This window comes from Schistocerca gregaria, chromosome 1 (genome assembly GCF_023897955.1).
Source record: "Schistocerca gregaria isolate iqSchGreg1 chromosome 1, iqSchGreg1.2, whole genome shotgun sequence".
Classification (NCBI taxonomy): Eukaryota; Metazoa; Arthropoda; class Insecta; order Orthoptera; family Acrididae; genus Schistocerca; species Schistocerca gregaria.
Window position 1 is genome coordinate 530,569,912 of NC_064920.1, and position 23,821 is coordinate 530,593,732.

The 23,821-nt window shown below is 38.2% G+C and overlaps 1 protein-coding gene across 2 annotated transcripts in view; it reads right to left on the reverse strand.

Annotated features, from left to right (window-relative positions):
- LOC126355135 (uncharacterized) overlaps positions 1–23,821 on the reverse strand; it is a 249,994-nt gene that overhangs the window by 109,869 nt on the left and 116,304 nt on the right. Inside the window, exons 5-6 of one of the 2 annotated variants that reach the window (XM_050005322.1) lie at positions 11,346–11,589; positions 11,024–11,153 (exon numbers count right to left, since the gene is read on the reverse strand). In XM_050005322.1, the coding sequence (XP_049861279.1) occupies positions 11,024–11,153; positions 11,346–11,589 (374 nt within the window). Of the gene's footprint in view, positions 1–683; positions 976–11,023; positions 11,154–11,345; positions 11,590–23,821 lie in introns of both variants that reach the window. The other variant, XM_050005331.1, reaches the window with a different exon arrangement.

Below are 23,821 nucleotides of genomic sequence, written 5' to 3' on the forward strand. Positions count from 1 at the left end.
GTGACAAGGGTGCAGAATGTTCTTCTTCATAATTTAGACTATTTTATGAAACCAAGGACTTTTCACAGTCCGGAACTGCACTGTTTTATCCTGAGGCCAATGCTCTTGGTGAAAGAATTGTATGAACTTTCAAGTCACACATGATGAAGCTTGTTCAACAGTGCAATAAAGACAATGCTTTACTGATCTCCCTCTCTCAGTGCAGAGCCACTCCACATGATGCACAATCTCCAGCTGAGAAACTCCGTGGAAGACTGTATCATATGTTAACGTCAATTTTAAAGCCAGTCGCCCAGCCACAAGCTGAGCTTCAACACACTTGAAACAAGTTCCTTTTTTTATTTTTTTTTAACTGAATGATCTGGTACTTATTTCAACATTCACATATGGGAAAAAGACTTGGGTACCAGGCTCAGGCATAGAATAGACCAGTTGCTACCTCACTGTTATTTTGAATGGGACTTCCATGATGCTGTTGGCAACTGCCAGGGGGAGCAACATACATGCACACACCAAATACAGAAATGAGCAAAGAAAGGAAGCAAGACACTAATGAAGCCATATGGCTTCATCTGCTTACCTCCCCTCCTCTGAGAGGAGGGATGCTATGCGCCAGGCTTAAGAGGTATACAACAAATGCAAGGAGAGACTGTCACCACTGAGGCACAACTACAACCACTCACCTAGTAAACCTAATTTTCAGCAGCTTCCAGACAGCACTCAAAAATCTGCATCATGTTCAGCTTCCAAACCATAACCTTCAGTGCATCATACTCATCTGTCAATAGTGTTGCCAGCCACTGAAGAGAGCACTGCCAATTAGGAACTATTTGGCTTCTGTCTAGAACTTGTGGAGATGCAAAACATTCCATTGACAGGAGGATGCCACAGACATTCATATACAATTCTGATCCTACAGTCAGATGATACAGTTCAGCACCTGCAGCCACTTCAGTATAGTTCACGCACCCTACACTAAAGAGCACAGTACAGCAATTTCTGTTCAGAAAACAACAGTTCTAACTTAGCAATTGATGTTTACAGAACAACAAACTACAGTCAAACAGATATCTGCATAATTACTTTCAATCACAGTGACAACACCACAGACTGCCAAGGAACAGCAAAGTTATCTAGATTTCGATAGATTAGATATGGGACATCAAGTGTCATAAATAAAACTGTTACCAAGAGTTAAATAAATTTTGTATCTTAACTCTTAATCAATAATATTCATTATTTCTTACTATGTTGGCACATCCCTTTCAAGAAAATGCATAATTTGATAGTACTAGCATGCAATCTGCCACCGCTTTTACAGGACCATAGTAGAAAAGAATTTTTCTGCTACTGTCGTTGTTTTGTCTGAACTGAGAGTAACATTCTGTTACAACATCCCACAAAAAACATTAATACATATTAACAAATAGGATCCTGGATTTTTCTTTTAAGGCAGGAAATATACCTTGAGACATGCTGTGCCCCAAAGGTACATTGACTGATCTCTGAAGAAAAGAAAAAGTTGAATAGAAAAATCACTATTAAATTTTTTACGAGGTGGGGTCAAAAAGTTCCTAGCCCAAAAAATAAAGACTGACAGAAATTTTATAACACCAATTTATTTTTCAATATAATACCTATGTACACTAATACATTTGCAGACATGCTCAGATCTGCTTCTGCAAACAATTTGCTTCTGCAAACAATTCAAATAAAAGGTCTTCGATTTTGAGTCCATTTTAGCGTTAAAAGCATCAATCACTGCATCAATGTCAAATTGTCATCTTTTGAGGTCTTTTTTAGGTTTGATGAAGCCAAATCTGGAGAATATGGCAGATAATGTAACAATTTGAACCCGCAGTCACGCATAGTTTCCAGTGTTGCGAGGGCTTTGTGCACCGGCACATTGTCCTCATGCAAAGGAACTCTGCATGCCAATTTTCCGTGCATTTTTTTCTTCATCTCTTCACTCAAACAGTGCAGGAGGGTGCAATAGCGCGATGCTTTGATATCTACACCCCTTTGCAAGTAATCCACCATAATTATTCCTTCTGCATCTGAGGAGACCAATGCCATCACCTTACTGGCTGATTTTTGCACCCAGAATTTTTTTGGGGTAGGGGATGAAGGATTTTTCCATTGCTGTGACTGTTGTTTTGTCTCAGGATCAAAGTTGTGAATACACATTTTGTCCATTGTCACACACCTTGCAAGAAAGCCGTCTTCATCTGCTTCAAAGTGACAGACTATTTCTTCACAACACGGAACGCGCTCCCATCTCTGAACTGTTTTCAAGTCACACCCAGATGAAACTTATTGCATTCCCAAAATATCTGGAACAATGTATTGAGCACATCCATGGGAGACTCTAAATGTGGTTTCAATTGCTACATCATTGTTCAATGATCTTGCAAATTCATATCGTGAATTGCAGTCGCTGTTTCATCAGTGGCAAAGGTGACAGGCCTTCCGCTCCTTGTTGCATCTTCCACACTCATTCTTCCATGTTTTAAGTTGGATGCCCAGTTTTCCACTGTTGTGTAAGACAGAGCACTATCTTTAAGTGTATTCCGCATGTGCTCCACACTTTGCTTTCAAATGAAAATATTCAATCACAGCACATTTCCTGATTCTCTTGACATTCACAATTTTGCTTACACTATGGTATACAATGCATCCTGGTGGCAAAACTAACAAAGCTGGAGCCACGAAATTTAACTTGCATACCCACAAAGAGTCACCATAAAAGTAGGTGGTGTCTGTTGTGCGAGACATTACAGTAACTAAAATTACTATTTTTATGCTAATACAATAGAAAACATTAAGGTTCCAACTAGATATTGGAGCCCCCATATGTATCGTTAATGACAATACATACCTGTCCATTGGAGCTCTTCTACTACAGCTTACTAAACATAGAATTTTTCTTATTATAAACAGGCAATCTCACTAAATGTGTAAATCATATTCCCAGCTATTTACAAAAATATGTTATAGCAGATCTTACAGCATTAAATATCTTTTAGTTGGATGCATTTTTCACATTTGGAGTCCAAATCCATGATTCAGTCAACTTGATTTCAGAATGGATCCACTTTTCTGATTCAGAAGAATGCCAAATATGAGTCACTTTTTGAACTATGAGGGAGGATTGGAAAGTTAAGCACAATAATTTTTTCTTCTTGAGTATTGCAGCTGGAATGTTGAAATTTCACGATGATGTACACACATCAAAAAACGTTTTGCGTCACCACAGTTCCTAGAACTCCTGAAGACAGATGTTGACTGTGGATATTGTACCACAGACACAGTCCCTTTGATTGTTTAGAGATGTCACTAAAGCCACCCAAAGATGTAAACAGCCATGCATGAGCAGCACCTATTAGATGGAAGGGGGTCCAACAGCCGATCAGTTCCAGTCATTTCACCAGGAAGGAGGTACATGACTTGCGTTGTCTGTAGTTCAACCATGCCTAGACAGTCAGTACTGTGGTTTGATCATGTCCGCATTATTACTTTGTGCCAGGAAGGGCTCACAACAAGGGAAGTATTCAAGCGTTTCGGAGTGAACCATAAGCGATGTTGTTCTGACATGGAGGAGATACAGAGACACATGTCGATGACATGCCTCGCTCAGGCTACCCAAGGGCTACTACTGCAGCAAATAACTGCTACCTATGGATTATGGCTTGGAGGAACCCTGACAGCAACATCATCATGTTGAATAATGCTTTATGTGCAGCCACAGGATGCCGTTTTACGACTTGCGTGAGTTTTGTGCTGCCATACAGATAAGTGATTTATAGTGTAATAAAACTCTGTTTAGTTCAGGAAACTAGTTTAATACATGTTTTAGTTTGTTTTGCAAGCTTACTATTAAAGGTTTCACTTCTCTTTGCATATTATTCTAGAAAACACGAAAGGAACATAAAGTCGGGTTACAATCGTATTCTTGCATACATTTTAGCACTTCTAGACTCTCATTTAATTGTTCTGTTCCATTCCAGCAAGTTAAGAAAAGCATATCCCTTTGTTGTTTAACTCTTATTTTGTAAAACACCCCATAAATTTTAAATTCCGGTATCTGGAAACTTTGTACATACGGTAGTAGCTTTGTTTCCATACAGTTGCGACTAGGCCTAGTTTTTGTAAACATGTTTTTCTTCTTCTTTCCGGTAATCTAACTTATTGTCACTGAAGTAAGTTTGTTTAAATATGATTAAGAGTAGACCTAATCTTTCATAAATGTGTTTTCTTGTTTTTCTGTAATTTAATTTGACTTATTCGCACTAAAGTAAGATTTTTACCATGAGTGAAAAGTGCCTGATGTGCCATAGAATTGTTAGCTCCGGGGTTTGGTGTGATGGGTGCAGTAGTTTTTTCCATTGGGGTGACTGTAGCTGCGTGGGAAATGAGGAAGTGGATCAGACTCATCAGTGATTCTGTAGGATATGCAGTAGAAATAGAAAAATAGTGGAACAGGAGGGGAAAATTGGTGCCCTTCAAGAGCAGTTGGAGCACGTTAGGGAAGATCTGAACAGGTGAAGGAGGGAGAAGGGTAAAGAGAGGTGGGAAGTGGCAACAGGTAACAGGAGTAACAGATCTAGAACTTTGTCAGACAGCTTTGTGGTGAATATGAAGAATAAGTTTGACCTGTTGCTTCAGTTAGAAGCTGATGAGCCTCAGACAGAGGTAGGTGTAGAGAGGGCACAACAGACTGAATAAGAATGTAGAGAAGTCAGCAAAGAGAAAGAAAGTTTTGTTGTTGGGTAGTTCACATGCCAGAGGTGTAGGCCAACTTTTGCAGGACCAGTTAGGATCAGAATACCAGGTCACAAATTTTTTTAAACCAAGTGCTGGTCTGGGTCAGGTTACAGAGGATTTAGGTTCACTCTGTAAAGATTTTACCAAGGAAGACACTGTGGTTATTCTGGGTGGGCATTGACAGAGATCCTGGGTACAATATAGAGTGTGAGCTGGAAAAGATTGCATCACCAACGAACCATACTAGTGTTGAGTTTGTGTCTGTTCTGAGATGCCATTACCAATCTCATTTAAACTTTTCTGTTGGGAGAGTTAATTTGGAGTTGGAACCGATGCTTGGGTCGGGTGCAAGTTCACATATTGGTTTGGTTTCTGTTGATTCTCTCAGTAGGTAGGATTATACTAGACATGGCCTACACCTCAACAGGAAAAGGAAGGGTACACTGGCTGGGCTAATAGCAGGAAATGTAAGGGGGGGGGGGGGGGTGGCACTGCCATGAATGGTAATATGCCAGTGGTCATAGGTGTTGAAGCAGCGCCTTTTTTAGGATAGGTGGGACAGAATGAAGTCAGGTTCTGAGAGAAGTAAAGATTGAAACAAACCTTCAGTTTGATACAGGAATCAAACAGCATAATTCTGGCACATTACAGCAATCAGCAGAAATTTTATTTCCACCCAATTTCATCTCAGTAAATATGAAATACCAACTATCTTTAGTACATCAAAATATTCAAGGGCTTAGAAGTAAAATTAATGAACTATTTATGTGCATTGATGAATTAGATTCATCAAACCCAGCTGATATAATCTGTCTCTCTGAACATCATGTGACCACTGGCATAGATATATTAAACCTTACAGAATGTGAGTTAGCCTCCTACTTCTGTAGGCAAAAGATGGAGAAAGGAGGAGTTGCCACATTTGTTAAAAACAGTTTTAAATTTAAGAATATTGACATTAATAAATATCGCTTAGAGCAGCACTTAGAGCATGTGCAACAGTGATAGAATTTCATAATAATTCCTTTATAATAGCAGCCATATACAGAGCACCCTCAGGAAATTTCAACCTGTTTATTAACGGTCTTGAAGATTTATTATTTCATCTAAAATTAAAAAACAAAGAACTAGTGGTCGCTGGTGATTTCAATATAGATGTTCTGAAAAACTGTCAGTGAACAGTTACTGAAGTCAGTTACATTGTCATTCAATTTAATTTCTACTGTAAATTTTCCAAATAGGGTAAACAAATGTTCTAAGACTGCCATTGATAATATATTTATAGACAATTCTAGGCAACTAAGCCACATTACAAAACCAGTAGCAAACTGGCTATCTGACCATGACATGCAACACCTAATATTAAATTTTGAAAATTGTCAGGGTAAAACATCTATCACAACTGAGTATGGAAGGCCAATAAATCAGTCAAAAACTGAGAAATTTATTAGATTGCTCAAAGAAATTAATTTGATGGATGTTTACAGCATCCAAGACACAAATGGAAAATACAAAACATTCATTTGAAAATTGGTTTCCCCTGAAGGTAACTCAAATTAAGCAGAAGTCTAATAAGAAACCATGGCTCACACAAGGGATAAAGATATCATGTGAGACGAAAAGGAAACTCTATCTGATATGTAGGGACACCTTTGATACTAGCATTATAGCTCATTACAAAAATTACTGCAAAATATTGAAGAGGGTTATCCAGAAATCTAAACACCTGCATTATGAGAAGAAGATAAATACACCCAGCAATAAAATAAAAACGATATGGGATATAGTTAAGTCAGAGACAGGTAGGACCCAAAATGAGGAGGAACAAATAGCTCTAAAAATAAATGAAACCCTGGTGACAAACACATGTTGTGTTGCAAACCATTTAAACAAGTACTTTCTCTCTGTTACTGATAGCATCGGTTGTCAGGCTCAGTAAATAATGCAATGGAATATCTGAGACCAGTTCACACAAGCAATCTCAGTAAAATGGAACTGACACTTACTTCACCCAAAGAAATAGAATCCATCATAAAGTCCTTGAAATCAAAGCATTCTAGTTAATAAAAGAGTGTTTATGTGAGCTTATTTGTGTAATCAATCACTTGTCACAGGAACATCCCCAGACTGGCTTAAATATGCTGAAGTTATACCTCTCCACAAGAAAGGGGACAAACAAATGCCGTCAAATTACCGACCGATCTCACTTTTGGCAGCTTTTTCAAAAATCTTTGAAAAGGTTTGTTCAAGTGTCTACTTAAACACATTTGTGAAATAACATACTGTCAAAGTCACTGTTTGGGTTTCTTAAGGGTTCTGATATTGAGAAAGCTATTTACACTTACAGCAAAAATGTCCTTAATTCATTGGACTACAAATTAGAGCCAACTGGCATATTCTGTGACCAGTCAAAGGCATTTGACTGTGTGAATCACAGCATTCTTTTAAGTAAATTAAAATATTATGGCGTCACTGGTAATGCTGCAAAGTGGTTTCAGTCATATCTAACTAATAGAAAACAAAGGGTGTCATTACATAAGACTTCAGCAGTAGACAATAAGACATCATCTGACTGGGAAGAAATTACATGTGATGTTCCCCAGGATTCCATACTAGGTCCACTTGTTTCTTGTGTATATTAATGACCTATCATCCGTTACATTACCAGATGCCAAGTTTGTCTTATTTGCAGATGATACAAACATTGCAATAAATAGTAAATCAAATCAATTCCAACCACATGGGCTTCTATGAATAGGGCACATTGAAACTGGTACCACGAAGGGAGAGATGCATTGAGAAGATTAGTGACTATGTAAAAAAGTAGGTACAAGATATAAGCTCATTTGTGTTTTTGTTTTATTACCTATTAAACTTTTGATAATAAAATTACTGTGCATTATTTTCCAGTCTTCCCTCGTAGTTTTAGGCTGCACTCCCAGTTTTGAAGCAGATACCATTCCAAAGCCAGCATTACTAGGCCTATTCCATTTGCGCACATTTCAAGAAAGAATTACACCCTTTACAAAGCTAAAATGCCATTTCATCAGTTTCTCATTGGGCTTCTCCATTAGTTATTATTTATAAGCTTAGAGGGTCATTAGGAGTTTTGATAATTCTGCAGCATTGATAAATGTAGAAGCAGAAGTTGACAAAACTATTCCAAGACATAAATAAATAATGGTACCCCTCCAGGTGGTTATCACTTTCCTAAAATTAATTTACCTGATGCATATTTGCAAATTTCCTTTGATGTAGAATCCAGAACAATAATCATGATTAGTGTGCCTTTTGGACTGCACCAATATAACCACCTACCTTTGGAATTGACAGTGCTCCAGCAATATTTGGAACAATTATTACAGATGATTCCTCAGTGTATAAATTAATCAGACAATATTATCATAACAGAAATGTCTCATGTAGATCACATGGTTAACCTACAGACATTATTCAGCATACTACAGCAGAACTGTCTTTAAAGTAATCTAAAAAAAAAAAGTTCAGCTTTCTCAAAACCAACAGTAGAATACTTACAACACATACTGAGCAAAGATGAGCGTAAGCCAACACACAAAGCATACTGAAGTAATAATTAAATCTCCTGCTAAAAAAAATAAAAAGAAACCAAACATTGCCAGGCCAAGTGAACAATTAGAGCGAATTTATTCTGAAAATAAGCCAAATAGGCAAACCACTAAACCAGATTTAAAAAAAGTGTGTAGTTCATTTGTTCACAGGACTGTCAGAAAGAATTTTTAATCTTGCCTGTCTATAATCCACCATTCAACCCTAATAAACTTTTAGTGTTGGTTACTGATGCTTCACACATGACATAGGAGCAGCGTTCTACCATTAAAATGATGGTTCAGAACAACCTATTGCATTTGCATCAGAGACATTAATATTGATATAAAAACGCTGTTAAAAATTGATAAGGAAACACTGGCTATTATTTATGCAGTTCAAAACTTTAGTCGTCTTCTACTGAATGAAGTTCCATCTGATTACAGATCATAGGCCCCTTTTCTCACTCTATCGTCCTACCAACTGTTACCAGACAAAATGGCACAGTGACTACACATATGGCTATTATAGCTATGCAATTTTCAATTCTCTATACATTATCACCCAATGGTACAATATTCAAATGCTAATGCTTTTTTTTTTCTTCTCATGGGTCCAGTTGTGGAGTTTGACTCATTTTGTTTTCAATTAGATCATAGTTTGCAGAACACATTGCACAATTTTCTGCTTGTAGTGAACGAATTGTCACCACTCTTACTACAGATCCCACCCTCAGTGGGATTCTCCATCACTTACTGTGGGTATGGATAGATTGATTTGCTGTGGATGCCCCTTTGGCACTATACATTTTTCATTCATGATACTTGCATTCAGTAAGGCATCCTGTTGCTGGCAATTTAGTCACTGCACCACAAGGTTGTAATTTCAGAACAACTGTGTCTGCCAGTCCTTAAACTGCTAAGAGGCATGGTACATACAAAAAATTTAGCTCAGCAGCATATTTAATGACCAAGAATTAATGTGGAAAGAAAGGAAACCAGCTGGGCATGCACTGCTTGCTTGAAACAGTGGTCATAATCACTGCAGCAGTTCTCTCCATGATCAACACTGCAGAAGCTACAGGAAAGAGTCACTACAGGTTATGCAGGGCCTTTGCTACACTTGATGTGGCTTCTAGTAGTAAACTTCTTATCAGACTTTCTTATGTGCCGAAAATAACATCTACTACTACAGCAGTCATTATCATAAGACTGATGACTATTTTCACAACAAAGGGGCTCCAGGAACAATCATTTCTAATAATGGGCCACAATTTCCTTCTTCCAAATTTAAATCATTCTGTGACAGGAATGACATCTGACACTGCACCACTGCTACTTTTCATCCAAACACTGAAGCTAAGCACCTGCTGAGTGGCTTAAAGATAGTTGCACAAGGCACTCACCACCATGCCATGAGACTATCCCCTGACAATTTTCCTAACCTATACAGGTCAACAGCGGTAAACGTTTGGAGGTCATGGGAGGCACTAAATGACTGTTGCATCTTCTGCATCCACTGCCTCTGACAGTATCACAAGGGCAGCATCTGTACACACTATCACCAAAGTGTGGGTCCATATATTCAGGCATAATCCACTTGATGCTGGGCACAGTAATAGGTAATCAAGAACAACAGTTGTTCTCTGTTGTGGTTCATGGTGACACTGTGGCAGCTGGAGGACTTGTCATCGCCATTCGTGCCACCATAGGAAGATCATAGGTGGCGCGTAAAACAATAGACTGCCACCATCACGCCCCCAGCAGAAATACAACCTCTACCTATGAGTCAACATACCATGACTATGGCCCATTCCATATCCTTAGCGACATAGGGGTGGACATAAATGGAAATGCAGCCAACCCCTCCATGCTAGCCTCTTCTGAAAACTTCATTAACCTCAATACCTCCAGTGGTAGACTCGAAGCAGTGGGCGTCAGAATCAAGCTTGGAAATGCTGGCACCAAAGGGAAAGCCACAGTATTCTCTGACACCTGCAACATCTGTGGTGGAAACTCCACAATAAGATGGCAAGAACCACTTATCCATGGTTCTGCTGTGTTTACTTAGTTTAATTTAAAATGCATGTCAGCCTCTGTTTATCAGACCACAGTTTCTGTTTGGATTGCTCTATGTACTGGATGTGGTACTGTTGTGTTTGATCTTCAGCTAAGGACATGGATTCCAGAGGTCATTTTTTGTATGTGCCATATGTATTCACTCCTCCAGAGCATGTGCATGTCCACTGTTATAAAGTAGAGTCTGTGCAAATTCTAAATCAGTCATCAAAATACTGTGTGCAATAATGTTATCATTAACTTGGCTGGAAACCTGACAACACATCAACAGTCACATATGTTGAGGAAAATCCCAAAGATGACAATTACTCTGAATGCATTACGAGATAGTGAAAAATTTGGGTTTCTCTTTTTATATATATAGTTAATTATTGCTAATGGGTCACTGAAACAGTCCAACAAAAAAAAGAGTCTTTTGTTTCACCTTTTTACTGTATCCTACTTCTCTGTGAAAATTAATCAAATTTAATTTGTCGACTGTTACACACAGCATACTTTTGCACTGTTAAAATTTTTACCCGACTTTTATATATTTATTTTTCCTATTTAATATCTTCTCAAAAGTTTATATGTAGCAAGAGAAAATGTCAAAGCACAGGAATGCGTTCATTCACCAGTTCTGTAAACCCATAGTCTCCAGTGTATCTGCTTCTTTCACATGCTCTCAGCTTTTTTAATTCACATATTCTGTCTTGCCTTTCTTCGAGTGTCTTTATATGAGACACCAAAAGTTGAATTTCATTGCTAAGAACAAAATCAGACAATATCAGATGAAACGACAAGAAATAATTAAATAACACATGTCAGTAAGCTTCATGCTCTAGACAGTTACACATTTAGGCAATTTGTCTATGTTTAATTTCCTTCTAGAATATGTTATAGGTAGATTCTAATTCGAATCACATGCAATAAAAAATAACTTATTAAAAAACTCACTTCTTGTCTGCTATTACTTGTAACATAATCTTCCTCTGTTTCTTTAATTTTCTAACAGAATTAATTAATCTTTTTACATCACTGTCATCTAATGTTTCCTCAGGATCATTTGTAGAACAAAAATTATCAAAAATTTCAAAATCTGAGCAATCTGGATTCTCTGCACCTGTTGCTGTGCTGATGTGTACTGACTTCTTTTCACTCATTTCTGATACTGGTATTGTTTCACTTACATTCTGAATATCTGTAAAGGAAAGGAATATGAAACATTTTAAGAAAAATATACACATTCCTTTTTTATCCAAATTTTTGTACTCAAAGAACACTTCAGACATGGGAACTGAATCAGAGAACATAAACACTAGAAATGAGTTTGCACGTACACTAACAAATAGTGGCTGATAACACACTATAAGAAGCTCACACATTATGTAGCACAGTGCTGTGACTCGCCGGTTTTTCAAAGTGCCGCTGCGCAGTTATGCGCGTCCTCTCCATGTGGCGCTGTCTGCCAGCCATGCAGCAGCAGCGCCACCTAAGTGGCCAGACAGCCAGTGGCCACTAGACTCGGACTCAGTTATGATTTGACTGTTAAAGTGTACACATGCCTTACTCTGTTTACTTGATCTGTGACTTTCAAGTATTGCGTCTTCCTTGAAATATATTTGTTCAACTGAAAGTTATAAAAATTAGCGACGAGGATGGGATTTTTCTTTTCCATCATTGAGCCACATGTTTCCATAGCTAATTTAGAGCAACTATTGCAAGGTCTCACAGAACAGCAAATGCTTCTCACAAATGCGATTAGTGACTTCGTCGCGGCATCAAATGCGGGGTGTCTTTCGTCGTTGTCTCTACCTCCTTTTCCTCCTTACGACGAGACGGCGGAAGACTGGTCTGATTACGAAAAACATCTTAGACAGCACTTCTTGGCATTTCATGTCACGGACGAACAAACATGTAAGTCTCTGTTCCTTTCACCTCAAATGTATAGGTTGTTGTTGCAATTGGCTCCTTTTAAAGATCCTGCATCAGTGTCCTTTGCTGAAATGTGCTCACTTCTGTCCATCTATTTTCAAAAGCAAACGCATGTGGCAGCTTCTCGTGTTGCCTTTTATCGCTGTCAAAAACAACCAAATCAATCCTATCACACTTGGGCACCTAAACTTCACGGCCTCAGGAGAAAGTGTCAATTTGTTACTGAAGTTCACAAAGAATCCTATGCCAATTCCATGGTTGTTGTTGTTGTGGTCTTCAGTCCTGAGACTGGTTAGATGTAGCTCTCCATTCTACTCTATCCTGTGCAAGCTTCTTCACCTCCCAGTACCTACTGCAGCCTACATCCTTCTGAATCTGCTTAGTGTATTCATCTCTTGGTCTCCCTCTTCGATTTTTACCCTCCACGCTTCCATCCAATACTAAATTGGTGATCCCTTGATGTCTCAGAACATGTCCTACCAACTGATCCCTTCTTCTAGTCAAGTTGTGCCATAAGCTCCTCTTCTCCCCAATTCTATTCAATACCTCTTCATTAGTTATGTGATCAACCCATCTAATCTTCAGCATTCTTCTGTAGCACCACATTTCGAAAGCTTCTATCCTCTTCTCGTCTAAACTATTTATTGTCCACGTTTCACTTCCATACAAATACTTTCACAAATGACTTCCTGACATTTGAATCTATACTCAATGTTAACAAATTTTTCTTCTTTGAAACACGTTGCTTGCCATAGCCAGTCTACATTTTATATCCTCTCTACTTCGACCATCATCAGTTATTTTCCTCCCCAAATAGCAAAACTCCTTCAATACTTGAAGTGTCTCTTTTCCTAATCTAAGTTCCGCAGCATCACCCGACTTAATTCGATAAATTCTATTATCCTCGTTTTGCTTTTGTAGATGTTCATCTTATATCCTACTTTCTAGACCATGTCCATTACGTTCAACTGCTCTTCCAGGTCTTTTGCTATCTCGGACAGAATTACAATTACATCGGCGAACCTCAAAGTTTTTATTTCTTCTCCGTGGATTTTAATACCTACTCCGAATTGTTCTTTTGTTTCCTGCACTGTTTGCTCAATATACACATTGAATAACATTGGGGAGAGGCTACAACACTGTCTCTCTCCCTTCCCAACCACTGCTTCCTTTTCATGCTCCTCGACTCTTATAACTGCCTTCTGGTTTCTGTGCAAATTGTAAATAGCCTCAGCTCCCTGTATTTTACCCCTGCCATCTTCAGAATTTGAAAGAGAGTATTCCAGTCAACATTGTCAAAAGCTTTCTCTAAGTCTACAAATGCTAGAAATGTATGTTTGCCTTTCCCTAATCTATTTTCTAAGATAAGTTGTAGGGTCAGTATTGCCTCATGTGTTCCAACATTTCAATGGAATCCAAACAGATCTTCCCCGATGTCGGCTTCTACCAGTTTTTCCATTCAACTGTAAAGAATTCCTGTTAGCATTTTGCATTTGTGACTTATTAAACTGGTAGTTTGGTAATTTTCACATCTGTCAACACCTGTTTTCTTTGGGATTGGAATTATTATATTCTTCTTGTTGTCTGGAGGTATTTCAATGGTCTCATACATCTTGCTCACCAGATGGTAGAGTTTTGTCTGGACTGGCTCTCCCAAGGCCATCAGTAGTTCTAATGGAATGTTGTCTACTCCTTGGGCATTGTTTCAACTCAGGTCTTTCAGTGCTCTGTCAAACTCTTCACATAGTATCATATCTCCCATTTCATCTTCATCTACATCCTCTCCATTTCCATCATATTGTCCTCAAGTACATCACCCTTGTACAGACCGTCTATATACTCCTTCCACCTTTCTGCTTTGCCTTCTTTGCTTAGAACTGGGTTTACATCTGAGCTCTTGATATTCATACAAGTGGCTTTCTTTTCTCCAAAAGTCTATTTAACTTTCCTGTAGGCAGTATCTATCTTACCCTAGTGAGATAAGCCTCTACATCCTCACATTTGTCCTCTGGCCATCTCTGCTAAGCCATTTTGCACTTCCTGTCGATCTCATTTTTGAGACATTTGTATTCCTTTTTGCCTGCTTCACTTACTGCATTTTTATATTTTCTCCTTTCATCAATTAAATTCAATCTTTATGCTGTTACCCAAGGATTTCTACTAGCCCTCATCGTTTTACCTACTTGATCCTCTGCTGCCTTCTATATTTCATCCCTCAGAGTTACCCGTTCTTCTTCTACTGTATTTCTTTCCCCCATTCCTGTCAATTGTTCCCTTATGCTCTCCCTGAAACTCTGTACAACCTCTGGTTTAGTCAGTTTATCCAGGTCCCATCTCCTTAAACTCCCACCTTTTTGCAGTTTCTTCAGTTTTAACCTACAGTTCATAACCAATAGATTGTGGTCAGAGTCGACATCTGCCCCTGGAAAAGTCTTACAATTTAACACTTGATTCCTAAATCTCTGTCTTACCATTATATAATCTATCCAATACCTATCACTACCTCCAGGATTCTTCCATGTATACAACCTTCTTTTGTGATTCTTGAACCAAGTGTTAGCTATTATTAATATCTGTGCAAAATTCTACCAGACGGCTTCCTCTTTCCTTTCTCTCCCCCAATCCATATTCACCTACTATGTTTCCTTCTCTCCCTTTTACTACTCTCGAATTCCAGCCACCCATGACTATTAAATTTTCATCTCCCTTCACTACCTCAATAATTTCTTTTATCTCATCATACATTTCATCAATTTCTTCATCATCTGCAGAGCTAGTTGGCATATAAACTTGTATTACTGTAGTAGGTGTGGGCTTCGTATCTATATTGGCCACAATAATGCATTCACTATGTTGTTTGTAGTAGCTTACCCACAGTCCTATTTTTTAATTCATTATTAAACCTACTCCTGCATTACACCTATTTGATTTTGTATTTATAACCCTGAATTCACCTGACCAAAAGTATTGTTCCTCCTGCCACCGAACTTCACTGATTGCCATTATATCTAACTTTAACCTACCCATTTCCCTTTTTAAATTTTCTAACCTACCTGCCCGATTAAGGGATCTGACATTCCACGCTCCGATCCGTAGAACGCCAGTTTTCTTTCTCCTGATAACAACGTCTTCCTGAGTAGTCCCCACCTGGAGATCCGAATGGGGGACTATTTTACCTATGGAATATTTTACCCAAGAGGACGCCATCATCATTTAACCATACAGTAAAGCTGCATGCCCTCGGGAAAAATTATGGCTGTAGTTTCCCCTTGCTTTCAGCCGTTCGCAGTACCAGCACAGCAAGGTCGTTTTGGTTATTGTTCCAAGGCCAGATCAGTCAATCCTCCAGACTGTTGCCCCTGCAAATACTGAAAAGGCTGCTGCCCCTCTTTAGGAACCACATGTTTGTCTGGCCTCTCAACAGATACCCCTCCGTTGTGGTTGGACCTACGGTACGGCCATCTGTATTGCTGAGGCACGCAAGCCTCCCCACCAACAGCAAGGACCATGGTTCATGGAGGGGTTTTCCATCCGAGCTCTTGATATTTATACAGGTGGTTTAATTTTCCTGTATGCAGTATCTATCTTACCCCTAGGGATATATGCTTCTACACCCATACATTTATCCTCTAGCCATTACTGCTTAGCCATTTTGCACTCTCTGTCGATTGCATTTTCGAGATGTTTGCACTTCTTTTCGCCTGCTTCATTTACTGCATTTTTATATTTTCTCCTTTCATCACTTAAATTCAATATCTCTTCTGTTACCCCCAGGATTACTATTAATCATCTTATTTTTACCAACTTGATCAAAAATGTGTGTCGTGAAATCTTATGGGACTTAACTGCATCATTCCCTAAGCTTACACACTATTTAACCTTAATTATCCTAAGGACAAACACACACAACCATGCCCAAGGGAGGACTCGAACCTCTGCCAGGACCAGCCGCACAGTCCATGACTGCAGCACCTTAAACTGCTTGGCTAATCCCGTGCAGCTTACTAACTTGATCCTCTGCTGCCTTCACTATTTCTATTGCTGCATTTCTTTCCCCTTTCTTGTCAATCGTTCCCTAATAATTTCTCTGAAACACTCTATAACCTCTGGTTCTTTCAGTTTATCGAACTCCCATCTCCTTAAATTCCTACCTTTTTGCTGTTTCTTCAGTTTCAATCTACAGTTTATAACCAATGAATTGAGGTCAGAGTTTACACTTGACCATGGAAAAGTCTTACAATTTAAAACCTGGTTCCTGAATCTCTCTCTTATCATTATATAATATATCTGAAACCTGACAGTATCTCCAGGCTTCTTCCATGAATACAACCTTCTTCTATGATTCTTGAACCAAGCGTTAGCTATGATTAAATTATGCTCTGTAAAAAATTCTACCAGGCAGCTTTCCCCTTCATTCCTTATCTCCAGTCCATATTCACCTAATACTTTTCCTTCTCTTCCTTTTCCTGCTATCAATTTCCAGTCCCCTATGACCATCAAATAATGTGTAAAATGCATGTTTGACCACCTGCTGTTTTTATTTTAAACCAAAATATCAACTGGTTTCAGCTCTGGACTATCTCCACAGATACTATACAAACAATTATATATAGTATACAAGACGTGATTTCCATTATGTTTATGATATAGCTGATGTTTGTTCACATACATTTCATCAGGTGTATGCAGTGACCATGATACTATTCAACATTACTGTTTTATAGCGTTTTCTACCTTGTATTATAACATCTATGTTTTGTTTGGAAATAACAACTTTATTTTCTGTTTATGTATGAAGCAGTACCAAAGATGTTCACCAAAGATAGTCCAGTCCTCTACATTAGCAAGTAACTTGTCATCAGGATATTTTTATACCATATGACGAAAATACTTTTTAAAAGTCTTTGACCAACTTCTCAATATTTTGTACAATGTAATACCCATAGTCCTAGTCTTTTCTTCAGTACTGCTCTGTGTTCATTTAGTATTCGTATGTTTGTTTCTAAGGTCCTGTGTCATATACTGATATTCATAACATGCCTTACACATTATTTAAGTAATGGCAAATGTAATGTGGTGACTTAAACCATTTTAACCCTGTAAGTAATAATGTTACTTCGCACTTCTTCGAAAAAAGAACTGTTAAAAAATCCTGTATACTACATATAATCATTTGTATCCTTGGATAGTATCTGTGAAGATGGTCTAAACTGAAACCAGTTGAAATATGGATTTAAAATAAAAACAGCTGATGGTCGAACATGCATTTTATACATAAGACTATGTTAACTGGCTCTTTCCTCTTGCTTATTCTCATCACATTTATCTTTCCTACATTTAGCACTATTCCGTGCACCTCACCATCTTCTTGCTATACTCTTCAACATCTGCTGAACCTCCTCTTCTGAATCCGCCAGTACTGCTAAGTCATTCAAAATTTTAATGGTTTTCATCATTTCTCCTCCAATTACAATGCCTCTTGATCCTCTAACCTATCAGTTCTTCTCAATATATGTCGAACATCTTCTGTGACAGTGAGCATCCCTGCCTTACACTCCTTTCAATACTCATGTCTTCCATCTCGTCATTCCCTACTCTGCCACTTTCTGTTTGTGTATATCCTCTGTTTTAATTTTCTATCTTTCCAGTCTATACCAACACCTTTTAAAATTATCAGCTGTATAGTTAAGTTTACACTATCAAGAGTTTTCCCTCAGTCAATAAAACAAATATACATCTCCTTGTTCACTTCTATCATTCTTTCTGCAATAATCTTCAGTCAAACTATAGCATGTCTCGTTCTTTTATTCTTTCAGTACCTGAACTGGTCTTCTCCTGTATTTTCCTCAAATTTCTTCTCCATTCTCCTTATTATGACTCTTGTACAACCTTCGTAACCTGGCCAATTAAACTAACAATCCTACAGCCTTTGTATTCCTTTGATTCACACTACATCGGTAAAGTAATAGACTGATCTTCAGTAGATCCTGTCATAAATTCTGTTTATCAGCACAAACAACCTGGTTACTGAATTAGGACCTAAAACTTTCAGTGTCTCATATGGTATTATGTCACTGTCCAGTGCTTTCCCTTCCTGGAGCTCCTGAAATGTTGTCCCCAATTCCCATTTCAATATCTTAGCACCTCTGACAAAATTTCTGTTTCCCTTGATCTTCTAAAACCAGTTTGGTGTTATCTGCCTGTCCAGTGTATAACTCATGCACACAATCCATCCAAACTTTCTTCTCCTCTTCTATACTTACTGCCTTCCTCCCGTGTTCATCTAACATACCTTGTTTATATATTTGACTTAGTTCTCTTTTCGTTAAAGATTTTACTGGTCTCTACATTTCTTCCAGTCCCTCTTCAAAATCTTAGGTCCATCCCAATACCTCTCCCCTGAGTACATCTCTCTCCTCACCCCAACCATTTGACACACTTCTACATGCATGTTTCCTAGTGTACGAAAACTCAACTACCCAGGAAGCCCCATTAGGGCTAGTTACAGTGCCCCCACAGAGATGTTGTTGTTGTTGTTGAGTTGTTGTTGTTGTTGTGGCCTTCAGTCCAGAGGCTGGTTTGATGCAGCTCTTCATGCTACTTTATCCTATGCAAGCTTCTTCACCTCCCAGTAACTACTACAACCTACATCCTTCTGAATCTGCTTAGTGTATTCATCTCTTGGTCTCTATTTACGATTTTACCCTACACGCTGAACTCCAATACTAATGTTAACAAATTTCTCTTCTTCAGAAATGCTTTCCTTGTCATTGCCAGTCTACATTTGAGCTGCTCGGGGGAACACAATGGTAAGCGCCATTGCCGCGTATTTTGCGGTAGGTGGCTAATTATACCACCTGTGGGATGCACAGTGCAGTGAACTTACTAGTAGTTCTAAATTCACTCCACAGATTTCAGGGCACTGCTTAATGGTAAGAGCCACTGTCAGTCTGTTGCGGAAACATAATGGTAAGTGACAGAGAGAATGGCGGCAAGTAAAAACATCTCCGAGTTTATGGCAACAGTTAACATGGCAGAAGACGAGGAATATATTTCCAATGATACTAATATCTTCAAGAGGGATCCAGAATACATTCCTAATGATTCAGATAACTGAGAGGTATGTTATTTTGTAAATATACTGTCTTTAGTACGTTTCACGAACATAATGGTAAGTGCATGTACATAGCATTATGTTCCTGAAGTATGTTAATTTTGAGGTTATTTTAGAATGGCTACATTTTTTTGAATTTTTTTGTTACATTTTTTCAACATGTCGGCTAAGAAGACTCCATTGCTTGTATATAATATGAAAAGAGAGGATTTCTATCAAATAAGACACTCTAAAGAAGCGTCTGTCTTCAGAAAGAAGACAGTTGATGGTCGAGATGTCAACCTAAGGAAAGTATTTCGGTGGAAGGTGACCTCCGAATATCCATCATCTTTATTCTTCAGCGATCCATCATCTTTATACTTTAGCGAGACATTTTGTCATGATATTTGGCATGAAATAAGTTTCAGGAAACATGGAAGGTAAGGACCAGTTCCTACGCTTCGACTTTAATACAATGGGCCAAGGCTTATTGAAAAGAAGAAAGTTGTTGATGTCCTGTCGCTCCTAATTTACATACCTCCTGTCCACCATGGATTTTTCCTGTCACTAAAGCCAACAGTTTTGGATGAAAAAGACATTAGTAATGAGAGTGATGAAAGATTTTGCAGTTTCACTGTAAAATTTATTATGTAATGTTCCATCACTCTGTGTTATTAATGGTGTATGGTAATGTAATAATTTTTGAATATTTCATTTGTTTCAGTCAGTTCTGAGTTTCATTTATGTCTGTATAGTAGAAGATAGATGTTAGAATCGTTACAAAATAAAAGGACTGTTCAAAAAAAAATTCAGATTTGCAGATCAATTGAAACTTTAGATGCGCTGTATCTCGAAACTGTGATTTTGGCGCTTCCCATTTTGTTCCCCCGAGCAGCTCATTTTATATCCTCTCTACTTCGACCATCATCAGTTATTTTGCTCCCCAAATAGCAAAACTCATTTAATACATTAAGCATCTCATTTCCTAACTTAATTCCCTCAGTATCACCCGATTTCATTCGACTACATTCCATTATCCTCATTTCGCTATTGTTGATATTCATCTTATATCCTCCTTTCAAGACACTGTCCATTCTGTTCAGCTGCTCTTCCAGGTCCTTTGCTGTCTTTGACAGAATTACAATGTCATCGGCGAACCTCAAAGTATTTATTTCTTCTCCATGGATTTTAATCCTTACTCCGAATTGTTCTTTTGTTTCCTTTACTGATTGCTCAATATACAAATTGAATAATATTGGGGATAGGCTAAAATCCTGTCTCACTCCCTTCCCAACCACTGCTTCCCTTTCATGCCCCTCGACTCTTGTAACTGACATCTGGTTTCTGTACAAATTGTAAATAGCCTTTTGCTCCCTGTATTTTACCCCTGCCACCTTCAGAATTTGAAAGAGAGTATTCCAGTCAACAACGTCAAAAGCTTTCTTTACGTCTACAAATGCTAGAAATGCAGGTTTGCATTTCCTGAATCTATTTTCTAAGATAAGTCGTAGGGTCAGTATTGCCTCACGTGTTCCAACATTACTAGGGAATCCAAACTGATCTTCCCCAAGGTCGCCTTCAACCAGTTTTTCCATTCATCTGTAAAGAATTCCCACAGAGATAACCTCTGCCATTGCAGAATGTCACTTTCAGCCTATCGCCCATAATCTCTGCTCCCACGTAAAAAAAATCAAATGTTTCCCCCACTAACTCTCCACAGGTCCAGTTCCCCTAGAAACCAGTTCCCTGCTTGTCACTGTAGACACCACCTGTGGTGGTTTCCCCAGCTTTTATTTATTCGGTGATTGATTATTGTCCTTGGTATTGATGTACTGTGGTGCTACACTGGCTGAAAAAATGTGTTGTTGATTCAGACACTGACTACTGCAAATTATATGGCCGACAGGTGCACAGTTGTTTTTGATAGTACTATAATTTCACTGTCCACAACCCCTGATATTAAACAGTTAGTGCACTATTGTTTAACCTGTGATAAGCCTCATTAATGGTTTGCTGGTGAAACTCAACATACTGCTACAATACTTTACTGCCGAACATCTACAAGCAGTAAAAACATAACCACAAAGTCCACAGTTCTTGAAGAATAATCAGGTATGTATGGAGCAGTCACTGCTATTGGTTTCTATACACAGCCTAACTGTTTAACACTTATTTCACAGTTAAACTGAAGCATTGTTGTTGTTCTAACCAGCACAGGTCACTCAACAGAAATTCAGCCGTGGACTGACTGCCTCGTGACCAAAAATCGGGTCCTTATATATCATCATAATAATAGGTGCTGAAACTACACATTGTTCGAAGTTTAATTTACAAAATTTACAATTAAAACTTAACTCATTGAATTAACTGAAAACATAAAAAAAATTGCATCTTTTTAACAGATTCTTCTACTACGAGTATTAGTCTGAATTATTTCTTTAAATCATGAAATTAACTAATGTAATCACTCAAACAATACTTTTGACAAAACTGTTAATTACTTTGGAGTTAATGAAGGGCTGGTTTTGCTACCATGTTTTTAAATAGAGCCAAATAGATCCCTTAATATTACTAGCATTTCTTCTTCCAAATATTTACAATTATTACAGAACTTACATTTGATTATATGTCAACAATAGCATTTAAGTTATGAAACAATTACTGATTTTTCCCTATAATGAAAGTTACTAACTAGGCACAGTCAAAATACATTAGAAAATCAAATACATACATAAAACTAAGCACAAAATTAGATCTGGTATTAAATTCTTTAGAACTGAGGGCCAAACTTTCTTTTGTATGAAAATGCAGATTATATTCATGTATGCTAATGATAATTAGTTAAAAGTAACAAAATGAATTTAAGGGTGGCAGATGGCAAAACAAGAGGGAGACTAAAATTATACCAGCTTGCTTCATCACACACCTTCCTCTATATTACTATCCCCAATGCTCATGGCCTTGCTGCTACTGAACGCTATATTTCCCAGTGCCAGGCTGCCTCCAAACCTACAACCTCCTTCCTGGTCACCATGACCAACTATATCTTCATCCACTACTACTTCTTCTTTGAATGTAGCACCAAGAAACAAATCCATGGTGCAGCAATAGCGCTCACATGGCACCATACAGTGCTAATCTATTCATGGGACATCAAGAGGAATTCTTCCTAACCACTCACAATCCCATGGCCATCACTTGGTTCAGGTTCATAGATCACATTTCCATGATCTGGACCAAAGGTGAGCACACAATTCCACTTTCCTCCAGAACCACAACACCTTCACCCCAATTTGCTTAACCCAAGAAGCCCAAGAAGCTGCCTACCTTAAAGTCAACCTCCACCACAAGAATAGTTTACATATTCCTTCCATCAACATAAAACCTACCAGCAATCAACAATAGCTCCTCTGTGACAACTGCCACCCGTTCCATACCCATAAGCCCATTCCATATGGCTTAGCCATCTATCAGAGGTTGAAAATACAGCTACAATTGTAAGGTTCTTTTATTTAGGACACGGCCGGTTTCAGGCTCTTATATGCCCATCTTCAGGTGTCGTACTGAAAATAGCAAGAGACAGGAGATAATTTTTATACACACACACACACACACACACACACACACACACACACACACACACACAAAGAAAGAAAGAAAGAAAAAAAGAAAGATTCCATAAAAAAAATTTAAAACCACTGGTCAGGCTAGGTGCTGTAAAACATAAGTCAATGCCAAAGTGACACCAGACAGTACAACAGACAACTGATTGGGTAAAGAAATATGCCAATAATACCAGGACACTTACACTTGGTGCTGTGACTCCAAGCACTGTGGTGGACGAGTACAAAACGCGGTGTGCTACCAGCGAGCACAGAGCATGGAGTAGTGTACGCGAAGGAGGAAGCAAACTGGTAAACCAGAGTGGTAAAAGTACTGTCCGGCTGTTCACAATCTGAATTAGTGATTTACTTTTTAAATGAAAAAAAGGAAACATTATATAAAAAGTTGCAGGAAAAATGTTAAAAATGCATTATGCATGTTAAAGGGACATGTTGAACACAGCAATACAGAACTGCAGTAAAACTGAGTGGTAGCCGGCGATATAAAATTTATTTATAAGCCATAAAACACAATGAAACTTGTCCCGTTACATGAGTGGCATGTAAAATTTTAATTTAGTGGGGATATACATATGGCAATGTGAAACAACAAGCCACAGTCATCAGTTACAACAACATACACATGTGCCACTCCTATTTACAAGCATCTCACTACTGACCAAAAGGGAAAGTAGTGAAACCTTACAGTCCACACTGTCAATATGCTAATTAACAGTTAGTAGCAATAGCACTAAAAGGATACATTAAAAGTTGGGTCAGTTAAAATCATGCTAACTGAAGGT